At 36.1% G+C, this 18118-nt stretch overlaps 1 protein-coding gene across 3 annotated transcripts in view; it reads right to left on the bottom strand.

The window, feature by feature from the left end:
- Positions 1-18118, bottom strand: part of LOC149803010 (meiosis inhibitor protein 1-like) — a 216338-nt gene that overhangs the window by 133707 nt on the left and 64513 nt on the right. For all 3 annotated transcript variants that reach the window (XM_089952558.1, XM_089952560.1, XM_089952559.1), the window contains one exon: positions 3428-3649. In XM_089952558.1, the coding sequence (XP_089808684.1) occupies positions 3428-3649 (222 nt within the window). The remainder of the gene's footprint in view (positions 1-3427; positions 3650-18118) is intronic.

The following is an 18118-nucleotide window of genomic DNA, read 5'->3' as shown; positions in this document are numbered from 1 at the left end:
TATACTGCTTGTTCCTCTGATTCCTCCTAACAAACTGCACTGACCCAGATCTTCCGACACAATATGCAATGGCAGATCTGGGTGTGTGCAGTTGACAGCTGGACTCAACTTTTAAGCAGGTACATATGGTAACTACTCCATAGTGTGCCTGAAATAACTGCACTAGATGCATCTGTCTAACAGCCATGTCCAAGTGAAGTTGGCCAAGAAATATCAGATGGATGCTTTCTGTTTGAATTCATTCCATTTCTGTTGACTGCATATGTCATGAAAACAAACTTGTCAAGTTTTTTTTAAAAAATTTGTGTGCGTCTTCATCCATAATTGATTCTTCATCAGCATTGTTTATCCAATACAGTACAGCTTTCAAGCAAGAATTAGTGGTGTTTTTTTCTAGGAATGGAAAATGTGGGGACATGGGTCCAATATCAGGTAACAAAAAAGTGGCATCATATTAAAAACAAAAAGAAAATAGAATTCACCAATATCTTTAACTTTTTATTCTTTATGAAAGAGAGTTCAAACAGACTGTACTACAAGCCTCCCCTGCAACATGCTTTCATTATCAGGAATTCAGTTTTTCATGCTTGACAAGGCCTTACCACCAACCTCTAGAATTATATTATGTGCACTTGATTCTACGTTTCTCCATGTATCCTGCTTTAGGAAACAAATGTGGAAGGGATTTCAAAGAATGGCCTTATGGCCAGGTGTGCTAACAATGAAAAAAAAAACAATGGAAAGAAAAGAAAGTCAGGTCAAATTCCCATGTTTCAAAACATGCCTTCCATTTCATTTGTCTGTATCAAGCAGTTTTTATGTAATCGTGCTAGTTTGCTGGAAAAGACAAATGGTTCTGATACTAATTCTTGAGAAGTAAAGTCTTCCGATTTTCATCTGCAATGGCATGCACAAAACAAACCACCTGAAAGTCCACAGGACGGAAATTTTAAATGCAGTTCAAAGGAGTTCAGTGCAAACATGCAGAAACAGAAGAATAAATTTACTAAATTCACAAAACATAAAACAGAAAATACTGAACTGTTGAGAAACTACCTGAAACGAATACAGAGTGAGAAACATATGCTGCATGTGAAATAACAAAATTGGCAGCAAACAAAGAATTGATAGAACTGGAGAAATATGTTGGGAACAGATGAATAGAGACGGAGAATGGATCCTTTTTAGAATGTGCATATAAGGAGGGCACACAAGAAATTGATATGACAGAAATACCCCTGGAAAGAAGACCAAGTATTGAACCTTACAGTTGAATGCATTAAGCATTAAAATGTTATCACATTTATGCCAGAAAATTCTTTGTGATGGGTCACTTCAACCTCTATTCTTTGCTTCCCCCCCCCCCCCATGTCAATGCTAAATTTGAAAGGCCAGCATCTACAACTCATTGAGATTTGACTGGGGCATCTCAACGCTGTGCTGAGAAAGTAAACTACTGAGCAACCAACCATAACTGCTTGATAGGAACCCGTATCAAATAGTCATTTTTAAAGGGAAGTTGATATGCAATGTAGTCTAGAGATTCTAGACTGTCCAAAATCTGACAAAAGAAATAATTATCCTGGGAAAATTTAGGAACTGCTGCATACGATCGGTCAGAGTAAATTATGGGGTACACTTTGGAAGTAATGTGAATTTAAAGTGACAACCTTGGTTGAAATTCTTTAGTCCGAAAATTCCTGAGAGGATAAGTTGTGTTTCGAGGAAGGCTAAAAAAGAATAGTGCTTTCCTCGTTAAACAAGAAAAGGGGACCAGATAACTGTCTTGTAAGAATAGACAGATTTTAGTTCTAGAATGCACAATTTCTGAAAGAGAACAGCAATAAGGTATGCAATTTTAAATTTTCACGTAATTTTCTATTTTTGATTGTTTGTTTTATGCAAATGTATTTGATATTACTAGGATCCATATTATGTATCCTTTATTCAATTTCATGGAAATCTGTTGATGCTAGAGTTGTTATGCAATGTATCTCTTTAATTTTACAGCTACTAGTTCACTGATAGAATTGATGGATTGCATGCGATCCAAATTTTCATATGTGTAGGACTTCATAGGGTTATATAACTTCCTTTCTCTGTTAGGATGATAATGATTATGAGTTAACAACAATCACATGTTTATATCTGATTTTGTAATGTTTAAATAATCTTATAGGTTAGGGATTGCTGTGAGCCAGAATTTTGTGAATTTTATGCAATAGTAATCGAGCATGTCGTAGTGTAGGTTAAAAGATATGGTAATGTTAGATACATCGCTCATGTTAATTTATGGTTGGTCGCTGTGAAGTGAGAGCAATGATCTATTGAATTAGGTCAAAATTTGTGCAGTGTTCAGATAGCTAGTTATGCTTCTGAGTAACGTAAGTGAGGGAATTTTATGTACGTATAGAATGTGAGCCGTATGGAAATTATGGGGTAATTCTGTCCATTAGGGAAATAAATTTCTGGGAGAGACGGGACAGTCCAAAGACGGAAGTCTTTGTTCACACTAAAAGACTAGGAAGTCCAGAAAGAGATGAAGTGTTCAGAATAGGGAGACTAGACAGAATAGGAAGACGTGTGATACAAGGGTCAAGAGAGGAAGGTGATGCAATCACATGTTATTATGATGAAATAAATCCAAATCAGACACTGCTATTAAATTCTGTTGACATAACTTAGGTTGAATTGGAGTTGCCACTATTGTTATTGATTAAATTTTGTGATTTTTCTTGTTTAAGGGGGCTGGTATTGCATTATATCTTCCCAATAGTCTTGCTCAATTCTCTGTTGATGTTCTATCTATCCACTCACACTGGGCCATAAAATCAAGGGAGGCCATCCCCTACATACCGCCAGCCAAATCCAATTAACCACCCCTCTTAGTAAGAGGGTGACGTTACAAGTAATGACATTTTACTACTTATGAACAAGGACTTTATTAGTTTGACTGAATCACTTAACAGGAAAGGTTTCAAAGGGTATATACTACGGCCAATGGGAACCTAGCCCATACTACCACCAGGAGAAAGAACAATTGGAGGCAGGAAAGTATTTGTTAAAGAACCACCACAAATAATAAGGAGAATAAAAAAGAAAACTACAGAACCACATCTATTGGGCATAACAATGGAAATATCCCTACAGGCAACAGTTCAGAGGTTCAAGGAAAAATTCAACATCAGAGTGATGAAAGCAATAATGGATACTATCCCCTTACCCCTATCAAAAACAGGATATGGATACTTGAGACAGAACAATCAGAAATAAGGAAAATGAAGCCAAAGGGTGTATCCATCATAGAAAGTGTAATAAATGTGGGAACATTGGTTTATAATATATATTATTGTATTTATGTCAATAAAGAGAATTATCAAAATATACATTCATTTTAAAACCTGTTGTTTTTACTTATTTGACTAACCTAGTGCATTCATAAGGGAAGAATGGCTAAGCTGGGAGTCACTGAGCATTAGCAGTGTGCCATGATAGACCTGTCTTCTTAGACGGGGTGAGATCAAATGTTCTTGCTCTATGTCCCACATGTTGATGCAGATGTAGGCAATGGATGACTGAATATTCTCATTTTGTGAGCAGGAAGCAGATGAGAGTGTCATTCCGCTGCATACCTGGAGCAAAACCAGTTCTGTAAGGAAGAAAAAAGATGTGCAAAGTTCAAACGTTCTTGATGTATTACCACACTGGGATGAAGAGGGAGGGTCAGGCCAGTGCAGATAAAAACTGCTGTTAAAAATAATGATCAGACTGGGATCAAGATGTTTTGGTATTTTGAAAAGGAATACAGTCAAATCCACTAATGCTTCAACAAACGCTATTCTGTAAAGGAGAAAAAAAAAAGACGAAAGAGTGAATTGACACGAATTGCCATATTTATGCATCTACAGCCAAAATGTTAATAATCATCCAGTAAACAGCTTGGTCATAATCATCTATGCATTATGTTCAAAAATACAGTTATTGTAATATTACTTGCAAGGAGTGTTATTATATAAGCAAAACAATGTAATATATGTAGTTGATTTGTCATCAGATAACAATGGCTGCTTAGAGGTAACTTCAATGAACCCTGCATATCCTAAGGGACCCCACGAGATGACATTGGTCATGTTAATGAAGTCCAAAGTGATGGTTAGTTCATGGTCTTATCTACTAACACAGTTTTTTTCTAGTTTTTCCATGAGTGTAAGGTGATCCCTCACATTTTCAGTGTTTCCTTTACAGTGTGCTGCTATCATTATGGCGGATGATGCACTGCCTGCAAAACTAAAACACAGCCTCCCACTGCACATAGATTTTTGAAAAAAAACTATAGTCAACCATACACAGAGATGAATGATTTTCCTAGGAAGCACTACAACTACATCTACTGTTGCTACTGTTCATGACACCAGGGTCTAGCATATTATCGTAGCCCACAAGGCTGCAGAGCAGTCATTTTAAATATCATGACTAGTTTTGCCCTCTTCACCTCTAGTGACATCACACGAGATCAACAATGCATGCATTTCAGATTAATTTTGTCTTCAATTTTAATCAAAATTTCAATTGTTTATTTTTTTTTATTACCATGGTCACAGGGATATGGAGATAAACGAGTAGTACTGTATTATGTAAATGTCGACATATTTTTACAATTGGCAACAAAATATTGTGGTTGGTGATTGTTTGGGTGACAATTGTAGTAATGTCAGTGCCATCCCTGCTCAGACCAGTTCATGGTCAAAGAAAAAGCAGAATAAATGAAGACAGGGCAGTAGAGATTGCCACCAATGATATCTTTCTGTAACCACATTATAACTATGGATACCTTTGTCCTTACCTCCCAGCTGAACTGGGATTTTGTTTCCATTCCTTTTAACAATCTTGCCAATTTCATTGCTGGTAAAAGAGTGTCATATTTCCAGAATGAGGGAAAAAGTAACCTCTGGATTACAGAGATTTTTCTAGAATATAAAACTGAATGTGACTAGTTTCAAATGAAGACTGTTCATCCTCAAAATAACTTTAGTGGCACGAAGGAAGTGCTTGAATGTGATTTTGAAAAAAAGTTATCAAAGCTTAGTTTTACACTGATTAGTTAACTGAAGGCAGACACATTCACTGACTGCAAAAAATGTGCAGATACTGTAACTGGTGAATAACTTTGGATTCATTATTCAAGTTATTGTATTTGGGGGCTTCAATGTTAATTCTTTTAAATGACTGTGCCAAACACAAGAAAAAGCAGAGAGCCTGGTATCTAACTGCCAGCAACTGCTAAGACAATTTTCCTTTCTCATTCTGGATTTTGCTAGGATGGTTGGAAATATGGTTGCCAGTGAACCTGCAGTGCCTTATCAGGAACTGAGAAAAAATTCTTTTAGAATCAATTATTTTGGATCATGTATGGGTGAAACAAATTTCTTTACTTAGGATCCAAACCTATAGAAACCTATATCTCAAATCAGAACTCTCTGGTTGCAATTTATTTTATGCCAGAGACTGCACAACAAAGACATCTACTCACTTGCCACCTGACTGCAATCTTCAAGAGTGAGCAAAGCTTTTGGCTTTTGTAGAAATGCTTAAATGAATGATTAAATAACTGAAACACTAAGGACCATTTGACATAGGTACAATTTAATTAAGCATGCACTCATGAATTGTCTCCCTTCATGGCTGATTGCATTGGCTTAAAAACTGGCTGTGTGCTGCCATGTTACCAAATATGTGTCAATCAAAAAACAATGACATATTGTGATTTATTAATCTTTCCTCACAAATTGCAATTGATACACTGCATAAACTGCAATACACTGTACTCATATACATGTATAATTAGATCCTGGTCTTCTAACCACAGTAATGAACACAAATTAGCTTGCTAAGCAAATCTATAACTGATGGGTCATCAAGTTTTAGGCCCAGGTGCAAGGCTGTCCAAGCTCACCTGCAGCATTGCCAACACTGTGGCCAATATATCTGTCTTTCCTGAAATATAAGTACAGTGAAGAATGATGCATTATATGTCTGTCCCATGTTTAACAGTCCTCCATGTAGACACTACTAGTAATGTACTGTTGACTCTGAGATTAATGACAAATGGATCTCAATGACCTTGACCTTTGGTCAAGGTATGTGATCTTGAACTGAACTTAACACGCAGAAAGCATTATCTTCTTAACAGATTTAACCATGACTGTGACCTTTAAACCCAAAAATCAAAAGGTTTTGTATTGTCTTAAGAACAAGCCATTTGCAAAGTTTTGCTGGAGGAACTTACTTTAGAACAAAAATTGTTCTGCAAAACCAATAATAGTTTCAGCAATAATGACTTTGACCACTGATTAATTTGATCTCAAAATCAACAGGCCCCTTTCATACCTTGTTAATACACAAAAAACTTTTTTGGGGGGTCAAAGTGACCTTGTCATTTGACCTCAAAATAAAAAAAAATTCTTTCTTACTCAATATTTAAGTTGTCCACAAACTTTGGTGAACATTACTGGTTGAAGAGTGGTCCAAGTTTGTGATTACAGATTTAATATTACTGTGCAGAAACCATGTTTCTCCTTTCAGTTAGTGACCCTGACCTCTGACAACAAAATCATTAGGCTTCTTCCTTTATCCAAGTGCATGCTATCCAAAAAGAAAGACTGCAGGTAACTAGATGGTTGACAACCTCAATTTTCTTTTAATTTCTTAAGGAAGAAAGGCTCAGAAAATACTAATTTGAAATGCAATAATTTGTAAATTATGGAAATTGATAACAGCATTGAGTATGGGGTTTTTGGTATGGAAGATTTCTAAAAAGTTCAAACAGAAACCTCCAAATTTGACTTTGGAGGTTTATATGTAGAAGGAAGATTCAGGGCATAAAGGACCAACATAACACCTGGTTTACAAAGAAGTGTCTGCAAGCTAAGCATTCAGGTAAACATCAGCCAAATGTGAAGGCAGGCTACCTGCTATTGGCAGGCAGGCATCAATATAACACATCAGCCATAATTTGATCATTTTTCAGCTGCAGCTAAGGAGTGAAAGCTGAGAGCAATTCCATGACTGATGCTCATACCAGAACCTACATGTACAGAAATAATATGATACCCAAATGTTTTTGTTTTATGCTTGCCTATACTCCTACACAGTGATGTACACAGAGCTACCAGTCTATGGAATTAAATCATAAAAGCACTGAATGTGGGTGTTTGAGGTATGGAAGATCTGAAGGAAAAAATGTTCAATCAAAAACCTCCATATCTGATCTTTAAGCTTGATATGTACAGTGTAAAATGTTTGAAGATTCAAGACATAAGGGGTAACAACACCTGGTTTTTACAAAGAGTCTGTAATATTTCTGGCAAACATCAGACATACACATGTCTGATGTGCAGGCATGCTGGCTACCTAACTACTGTCAGGCAGGCAGTTTATAATACAGCAGTCCTAGTATTAGTTATTTCTGAGCTGCTGCTAAGGATGAGTTGGGAGAAATTCTTTGACTGATGCTGCTACCAAAACCCACATGTATAGAAACAACATGATACTTCAACCTCTGTATATGCTTCCCTGGTTTACTCCTACACAATTATATACAGAGCTGCCACTGTCTTATCACAACTCTCAAATATCTAAATACTTAATGCTAATGAACACTGACAGATTTCACTTCATCAAGCAATAATGAAAAATATGTGTCAGAATGAAAAACTATCAGTGAATGGCATTTAGATGGGTGTGTGGGTATGAGAGTGAATGAAATTAATTCAACAGCTTGTTGGGTGGATGGGTGAATCGACTAAGTCTGCACAGAAACATGAATGGATTTATGGACAATATGGATGCATAAAAAAGATGAACCAGCAGACAGAATGATCCATTGAGAAAAGATCATGTTCCATGGATAGTATGATAGAGGAGAAAGAAGAATGAAAAGGATGGAAACTGTTAGAATGATAGGCAGAGATATATACTACACAAACATTTTGACAGATATGCAGATGAGTATGCATTAAGAGCAGATAGATTGCTACATGTAATTAGATAGGTAAATTGGGAGAAAAACAAGTTGGAGAAAACCAAATAAATAACAAAAAAATAATTAACAAATGATTCAATTAATTTTCAACTCCACCCATTGTAGTGTGGTGCCAAACTGAATATTTATCTTGTCTCAGATCCAAACCATTTTAAAGTCTGGTCAGAAAAGGTGATGAAGAACTCAAGATACAATTCACATGCTTCTTAGACACAATGTGACCATGACCTTTAACATTTCATGTCCAAATTATCAGGTGTCTTTCTTATCTCAAATGCAAGCCATTTACAAAGCATCTGGTATACCCCATCAAATTATTATGGAAACAGATTGTCTTCTTGCAGTCAGTTTGACCTTGACCTGTGACCCTTTGAGCCTGAAATCAATAGATTTCATCCCAGTAGATTTTATCCTTGCTCCAAAAGTAAACTACTTGCATATTTTGGAAATAGTATATGCTAGCGAACTCAAGTTTTTGTGCAAAAAAGAAACAGGAAACAGAGAGATGAATGGACAGACACCATAATACTGATAAGATATGCACCACCTTATGAAATACATATAATACTGGCATTTATTATTTATATATGGTTTCAAATATCCACATGAAACTTAATTTGTTCAAGTTAAATATTTTTTGCTAACAAGCTTTTAGGCATAGACAGGTGGACAGACAAGATATAATCTAGTTTTAAACAGCACAGACAAAAAAAAGTTGCATATTATTCATTAGCAATAGTTGTAGTTTTGACATGTAAATAAACTCATTTTTTTTAACAGTAGTAGACTCAGTAGTGTGAAGATGCATGGAAACTGTTGACACTAAATTCAATGATCTCCAATGTTGCAATTAAATGATTACCATTTATACTCATTATAAGTCAAGTCCAACTGCAAAATGCATAGACGCGTATCTGCCATTGCATAATGTGCAAGCAGATATGGGTCTGTGCAGTTTCAATGGAGTAATCAGAAGAACAAACACAGACACTGATCTGCATGTTCATTATGATACCGCTGATCAGGATCTTTGTTTTTCCCCATTTTTTTTATAGACTTATAGGCAAGTATATAAAGTGTATAAATGAGTGGACTGTTGGAAGTGAGAACCTATCTATGGGCACACACTTTATAAACAGGCAAACTGACACCTGACACCAGCTGCAGCATCATTAAGGTTTCTCTCCCTATGATTATGCACCACCTCCTCTCCATTTTCAAGGACATACAGGTCAAAGCTATTGTGAATAATTAGTTTTCAACACTTAGAATTCTGCTAAGATGAATTATGTTGGGAGATCATGGCCTTATTGGCAATAATCTGTGCAATACAATGAAATGAAGTGAAAATATCTTTCTCTAAACTTCACCAATCAAAACTCTAAGTAGCAGTTAGTTGATATTAAAAGAAATTTTCTGTGGTTTAATAAGGGTGCAGCAAGCAAGTTTTCAGCCCAAAGAAAATTCCCACCCACAGTGACCCACCTCTACTGACCCCACACTTGAAGAGAGCTATGAGAAAATGCATCCAAGCATTAGTATATCTAATTAGTCTTCAAGACTAATATGCCCATAACATATATAGTGCTTTTTATCCAAATAGTTTCTTCCTGTGTAAAAACTCATATTGGATTCTCGAACCTGTAGCTTGACTAAACCTACTGGATCTTATTATTAATACAAGTGAATCATGATCCTGCAGCCAAACCCTTAAAATGACAATTCCTTTCTTTCATATTTATTTAGGAAAACAGACATGCCAATCCAAGCTGGAATTATTAACTGCAGTAGAGTTGACTCTACTACAACAAGGTGACACACAGTCTGACCAGAAAAAGTCATTCTTTGGGACCAACTTTTAATAAGCTGAACCATAAACAAAATACCAGAGATCAGTTTTAACATGCTGGGCCTCAAGCATATGGAGCTTTCAAACATCAATTACCATCTAAAATTGCCTCCTATAACCAATTTTGGATCTGAAATTATTCAGATGTTGTGATTTTACATTTTTGAAAAATGACATTCCCAAATATAAGCTCATGACAGAAGTGCCATCTTTTGGGGCAAAAATTAAAACAAAGACAAAGACTGAGTGTGGATTTTTATCAATTGCTTTTACAATCTTGTATCCCCAATCAGCAAAATGTAATGAGCATGAAATCTTGCCCTTATAATACAACTTGTTACAACAGTATAAAATATTGTTTATCTTAGCCCCTTCAGAGAAATTCCAGAGATGGGCCAAAAAGGAAGAAAAAAAATGTACTTGTTGCAATAGCTGCATGTTATTGTGGCAGTTATGTCCACCATATCTAGCCATGAATAAAATGTGCACAATTCTGAGAAGTGTGGAAAGCACTGACCCAGATATACCATACCTGCAGACTGGGTGTATACCATTTGCTTACCATCTATACTCTCTTTATGTGTCAAGTCAGAATAAAAACAACAAAGATCCTGGTCTGCCATAACAAAATGTGCCTGCAGGCCAGGTTCTATATTATTTGTTTGTCTAATTCCTCCTAAAAAAAACTGCAGAGACCCAGATCTGCCAATGCATTATGCAGCAGCAGTGCTGGGTCTGTCAAGGTTTGCAACTGGACTCATCTTATAACTGATACCGTGTGCCAGATTTATTCTTCATGAGGTAGTCCCCTATTTCTGATCTCTGTAACACTGACCTCATTTATGATACACCAAAGTAGATGGATTTACAGAGAAGGAGAAAGATTTAGTTCTAAAATGATACCAAATAATCTAGACTTTCTACTCCCATTGATATATACAGCAGAAAGAAAGAAAAAATTGAGACCCAATTTCTTATTTACAAAATGATTAAGCAAGAGATTTGTAGCAAAAAAGGGCCAGTACATGAATATCATGGGTTCAAATTTTAAGATTAAAAAAAACAAGTCCAATAAGTCAATTTTTCACTTTGCACAGACAAAGCAAAACAGCCAATTAAAAATGTCTCTTACCTATGTACCTAATCTTCCAGCCCAACAAAATTCTCTCAGAAAATAGATGTGTTTGGGTGCAATCAGATGTTACCCCAAAAAATGTTTCTTACCATCATTTGACATAAAAATAAAAGAATCTAAAGGTAACAATGAGTTAATGGGTGAATATTGACTATAACATCAAAGTCATTTGTGTCACATTGTGGGGAAAATTTGCTGATGCTTCATGGGTCATGTATACACATATCTTATTGCATTTAATTCATAGTCAAGAGCACCTGGGATAATGTCAATATGTATTATGTAAGATTATGGCTATAGACCCAATTCTGGGCACAAAGAAACTGCCTGTCTGCTGCTTAACACATTAACCCCTGGAGGTTTTTGTCGTTTTGCCTGAAATTTGAGTAGGAAACACATTTTGAAAGCTATTTCTAAATACATCCGAAAACACCAACTTCCCGGTGATCTTCCAATAACATACTGCCAAGTTGTGTTCATTGGCTATTTGGCTCGCGCATGAGCAGAAGGGTAAAAATTGGATTTTTTTAATTATTTTTTTTGTGCTAAATGGACCCATTATTTTTGTATTGAGACCACTCTTTATTCCAAATGCCCATCTTATTCTACTTTTTGCAAAGGTTCATCTGTCTGTTTGCAGTTCATACCGGTTAAAGCCTTAGATCTGAGACCAAAAATTCTAAAATCCATACACAAAATCAGATTCCAACCATGGGCAAATTTTGGGAAGAAAAAAATCGGGTCATGCATGACCATGATGCTACAGAGCTCGGCATTAGGCCACTATCTCCTGCCACATTAACTAGAAATTCCAGATTATTTGGTATCATTGTAGAGCTACATCTGTCTACCTTTCTATAATACCACCCACTTTAGTGTATCATGCATGACCATGATGCTACAGAGCTCGGCAGTAGGCTACTACCTCATGCCACGTTAACTTGTCACCAGGGGTTAACTCATTCGGCCCCAGAGGTTTTTGTCATTTTTGCCTGAAATGTGCGTAGGAAAGACATTTGGGGGGCTATTTCTGAATGCATCGTAATACATCAGCTTTCAACAGATTTTCCATGAGACTAATGCCTAGTTGTAATAGAAATATTATTTTCCATTGGTTATTGTGCTTGCGCATGAGCAGAAGGGTAAAAGTTGGAGTTTGTATTTTTTGGGTTTTTTTTTTTTTTTTGCTTAATGGACCCATCATTTCGTATGGAGACCGCAATTTATTCCAAAAGCCCACCTTATCCTAGTTTTTGCAAAGAATTATCTGTCTGTGTGCAATTAAGGCTCATATTACTTAGATCTGAGGCCAAAAGTTCTAAAATCCGGACACAAAATCGCATTCCGACCTCGAGCGAATTTTGGGTAGAAAAAAAAATGAGTCCAAAAAATGAGGTTTTTCCCTCTGCATTTTGTAGTGCAACTAGAACTTCCAAATTATTTGGTATCATTTTGGAGCTATATCTGTCTGCTTTTTTTTTAAATACCACCCACGTTGGTATATCTTAAATGACCTTGATGCTGCAGAGCTCGGAAGTACGGTACAGCCTCATCATGCCTACAGATGGGATCGGGGCCAAATCTGTTAATGTGTTAACCATTACACAATGACCCATCTGCAGTAAATTCAAAGAGAATTCCCCCATCTGGCCGACCAGGTAAAGACTCCTGTTTGTTTTGCAATCAGTCAGTGATGTCATGATCAGCTTTCAAGAAATTTCGGGCTTTTCGGTGATAGGAAACCCAAGAGTAACAAGTAAGTGTTAAATTAACCCAGGGCAGTTTTTAACCCTTTACCTCATAGAGCATAGTTACAAAGTGCAGCATGCTATTAACAGAACACCTGTTACCTACTGGACTCCATATGCATAGGCCTGCCTGTTAACTGTTAAGCAATGTAGTGTATGTTATGTTTAACAGCAATTTTAACCATTTTACATTTTTGGTACACATCTATTATGTGTGGAAAAATTTAAGAGTAAAGTCCGATTGTTATAGCTGTGTAATTATTTTTCACAGAAGAATTTATTATGTGCCTTAAAACCTTGAGAGAACTCGTTCACCGTCATGTCAGTGAGGCCGCGTGGCCAACCGTAGCTGCCATGTCTCATACTCGAAATTTACAAGTTTTTCGTCTGCGTCTACATCATTAAGTCATCTGAATCTGATAATTTATAAAAACTAATTGCTGCCTACATCAATATCAGAGCCTTTACCTAAGTTACTGAATCTTTCATAATTGTGAAAACTTCGTAAGTACTGAATGAAATCAGCGACCGCCATATTGGAGAGTGGAGATTACGACCCAGTTACTTTAAATAGCAGATATCGACCAGTGCAAAAACAGTGACCACGTGATCTGACGTAATTGTCATTCGCAGAAATGAATGTAGTATCTAATAGGGGGGTTTGACAGCCTGGGAAACTTATGACACCCCCTGTAAATTGTCTATGATGGCTGTCTGTTGAGAAATGATTGAGAGAAAAAATCAAGCAACACTTTTTTGGAGATACTTATAACAAGACAACCACAAAATTAAAGTTTCAAACCTCATTTGCAGCAAAGTTATTGAAGATCAAACTATAGTGAATCCCTGAGGGATTCAAGATTAAAAGTCAAAAATCCCCTTGGTGTCAGAATTTGAGTACAAAAGACAAAACTTCATGTCAAAACTGGGGTGAAATTAAAATGTTGGAGTCTCTAATGCACAAATGAGGGTAAAGGGAAAAACTGAACTTTACAAATTGGAACACAAAAGCTTGTTTTGTGACTGGTGGGCCTTGTTTTGCTGCGCATAAGCAGCTTTAGATAGAATCCCATGAGGCACTCCTTGATTTTATCTTATCTCTGTGAAGGGTTGTGCATAACAGTTGTATCAGACAGACAGTGGGGGGTCAAATGTTGCTCGCTATCTTAGCAAGATGCTGCTAGTAAACAAGAAAATAAAGACATTACTTTCGTAGAAAAACAAAAATGTTTGTAACATGATAAAAAAAGTTTTGTAAAATTTATTTCTCAAGAAGATAAAGGCAGCAGGAAATCAGAAGCTGATAAATTGGTGCCAGAAAGTTGCAGTTTAAATAGAAGAATTTTCTTAAACATTTTACAACACATTTGTTGTTTATATTGTTGTTCTTGCTTAATTAAATATAGATTATAACTAGAGCTATTTGTCATGGGTACATTGCAAAGGGCCCAGCCCACTATGACTTACTCTGCAGGGCATCAACCAGAAAACTTGTGATTTAAAAAACGAAGGACAGAAATGTGCATTCTGGACCACAACTACTCTAAATAATGATGTTGAATTAAACAATAATGTGGAATGCTTGAAATGTAACTCCATTACAAGTACATCATCAATGAAAGCAACATCTCAGGCAAAGTTATGAATTTGATTACCATATATACTCACTTATAATTCATACAACAGTGATCCTGATATGCCGTAGCATAATGTACCTAGAGATCAGTTCTATTTTGTTTGTTCTACTGATTACTCCTTATCAAATGCACAGGCCAATATATGCTGGTGCATTATGCGATGGCTGTTCTGGGTCTGTGTAGTTTGCAGTTGGACTAATAAGTGAGCAAATATGGTAACAAAGGCCACAGCTAATGATCAAAATGGAAAACATGATGCTAAACCCAACAAAAGGTCTATGAATTAATGTTCACATAAACTGCATCAAAATATGTTCAATTGTCCTTGCACTGTTATAATCACAAGTTACAGCTTATGTGAAAAGAAGTGAATTGTCAAGGGCCATAATCCTATCTACTTGAAACGAAACCCATCTACCCAATCCAAAAATGAAGCTAACAAAAACCCCATCTACCCAATCCAAAACTGGAGCTAACAAGACACAACCCATAAAAGGTACATGAATGCCTATGCGACAATGTTGATACCAAACTGTATCAGAGTATGCTGAATGGTTCTTGACCATCTGATATGAAGATAAGACAGTTAATTGTCATGGGGCATAACTCTATCCCAGAGTTGGTTAACAAGACAAAATCATAAGATCTAAAATCCATCTTGCTCAATGAGACATTGTTAAAACAAACTTGCAAAAGAATGAGTGAAATGGTTCCTGGGGTAATGATATGTAATGATATGAAGATGTAAAGCTCTTTGTAAGGCATGATAACTCTGAACAAAATGGAGCTGACAAGCCACATACATAGCCTATATGAACAAACTGGACAAGTCGTGCACAAGCAATGTCATAGCACTTAATACTTGTAAAACTAAAAAATTACTTATCTCAATATGGCAAAAAGAACAAATCATAATAGTGACGAGCTATGTCTACAATGGAAGGACAGATATTAACAAATGGTCAAAAATGTCAAAGTACTTGCTTCTATAAATATCTGTAAATAAATAATCTATCATGGATGGAACATATAATTAGGGGCCATCCATTTGGTATGTACACAAAAATCTGGCAAAGCTTGACCCCTCCCCCCCATACACATACATATTTTTTACACACACACACCTGCATACATACGCTTGATGCACCCCCCTGAATTCTATAAAATGGCCTATATTTAACACATGCAGAAATGATCAAGGATTAATAATATTAACATGTTTAATAATACAGATATTCCACCGATGTCTAGCTGCATGAAAGAAATAAGCGCATAACTTTAAAATTTTTGTCTAGTGTCCACTAAAATTCAAAAGCCAACTGAACCCAGTTGAACAAGTTATGTATTAGACAAATTGGGTTAAACCTCCTCCCCCTTCATGTGTACGTGCTAAATGGATGGCCCCTTATTATATACCCATTTAATCTTACTCTGCTGATTTAGCATTCAATACAGACGTTCAGTCTGTGATTACGTATCTCACAACTACAATTTCAGTTTTGCACACACTGCCTGGAACTAGTTTTACAACTTGAAATATTTAAAAACAGTCCACTTATAAAATATTGGGTACCAAGTACTTTGACACTGAAATCTTGTACTGAAAATTTCAAAAATCCTCAAGGAGTCATGTCAAGATAAACAGATGATTAAGAGACAGAACTACGGCTACAGTACTTGAACTTCAACTAGTTTGCTTATTGATGAATTCTGGGCAAAACAACCTTAAACAAAAAGGTATAAGAAACCAAAGAACAAAAACAAACTATGCACCCATTGGTCTCATTCCCAGTTATAGCAATTATGACACTGAAAAGAAATAGAGATTCCACAATGTAAATCTACTAAAATTCCAAACTTATCCAAAATCCATTTCAGCTTCAGAATTTCAAAAGTATGGTGTGCAAAACTGTTCTTAAAAACTTTGTAAGAAGCAAGTTAAAGTTGAGGAACTTTCATGTTAATATTACCTTGGAATCAAGTTTATTTACTAAATCTAAGGATAAAACTGACACACATTTGAAACATAAATGTAGATGTATCACAGAGCAGCAGATGTTTTGTCTGTGATGCAAACTGTTATATATATTTGATTTGTTGCTTTTTTCTTAATGATTATATGTTATATGCATTTGCATTTTGTTCCTGACTTTGTCCAAAATCAAGTCCACTGCATACTTGACCTGGGGTGATTTTTTTTGTAATAAGGGACATTTATTTTGTAAACAGCATAATACATAGCTTATATTTCTCTCTAAGTATGGATTAAATATTAGGATCATTATCAATGGAGGTAAATATGGTTATCTTAATCTGAGTCTAGGACATTGGTATTCCCCCATGGAAATACCTGATATATCTGATGTTTAAGTAGAGTGTGTGTAGTCAGTATGTAAGGTGTCAGAAAAAGCCTCACTTACTGATTTAAAAACTGTTTTATTTTAGAAGGACAAATCCACTTACTTATGACTGCAGTTTAAATCCATTCATATGTCCCATACAACATTTAAAAAAATTAAAAGCTAAAAGTATATCACCACATCTGCAATGCAGACAGACCAATGATGCAACTGCACAGTATATATCTAAGGCTTAACCTCAGTTACATACATGGGTATTTGTCAGAGGGTTGTACAATATCTTTCATAAAATGCCAAATGCCTAATTAATTTCTTTTAAAGGATACATTAAAGAAATTGAAAAGAATGCATGAATAAATGGGGGATATGTAATAAATACAAAACCACACAAGTGTTTTGTTCCAAGTTGGGGGAAAGAACTTATCAGATACGATGTAGAACATACATTCTTGGCCTGATGGCTTCAACATACTTCTATGCCATATTAAATTCATTCCTTCCACCCACTTTTGGGTAATTTACATTATAAAAACATAGCCAAGCAAGCATGTCTTGTAAAAAGATCATTTAGACTAATATTAGACTCATCAGACATATTAATAATTAACAAATAAATCCATTTGGGAAAAGGTAAGTTAATGTACAAGAATCCCATTAACACTGCTCCTTGCTGTTTATCACAGTCTAGACCCAGAACTACTGTTCATGAATGCACCAGCAGATCAGAGTATAAACCTGGATGTACTACTCCAAAAATGTGCCAACAGAGAGTCTAAACCCAAATTTACTGCTCCTCCATGCACCAGAAGAAACAAGTCTAATAAACCCAGCTGTGTTGGTCTACAATGCACCAGCAGATCACAGCCTAACCCCAGCTCCACCACTCCATAATGCCCCTGCATGAGACTCTTGACCCAGATTTACTGTTCTACAATACACCAGAAGATCAGAGTCTAACCTCTAGACCTACAGTAATACTGCACCAGCAGATATCAGTGATGACCAAGACTGGTCTATAATGTGCCAGCAAATAAAGTCCAAACTCAGATCTACTGTTCCATAATGCACCAGCTATCAGAGTATAACCCAGATCTACTGGTCTATGATGTGCCAGCAAATACAGTCCAGACCAGATCTGCCGGTTAATATTGTGCCAGCAACCAAAGTCTATATCCAGATCTATTAGTCCATAATGTGCCTGCAGATCAGTCTAAACTATGACCTGCTGGCCCAAAAGCACTTGCAGATCAGAGTATAATCTAAGATCAACTTGTCCTTCATGCACTTGCAGATCAGTGTCTAGACCTATATAGATTGGTCCTTCATTCATATGCAGATCAATGTCTAA

The sequence above is a fragment of the Sinohyriopsis cumingii genome, chromosome 3, assembly GCF_028554795.1.
Source record: "Sinohyriopsis cumingii isolate HCF-2022 chromosome 3, ASM2855479v2, whole genome shotgun sequence".
Classification (NCBI taxonomy): Eukaryota; Metazoa; Mollusca; class Bivalvia; order Unionida; family Unionidae; genus Sinohyriopsis; species Sinohyriopsis cumingii.
Note: the sequence above shows the minus strand (reverse complement) of the source record. Positions and strands in the feature narration are given on the sequence as shown.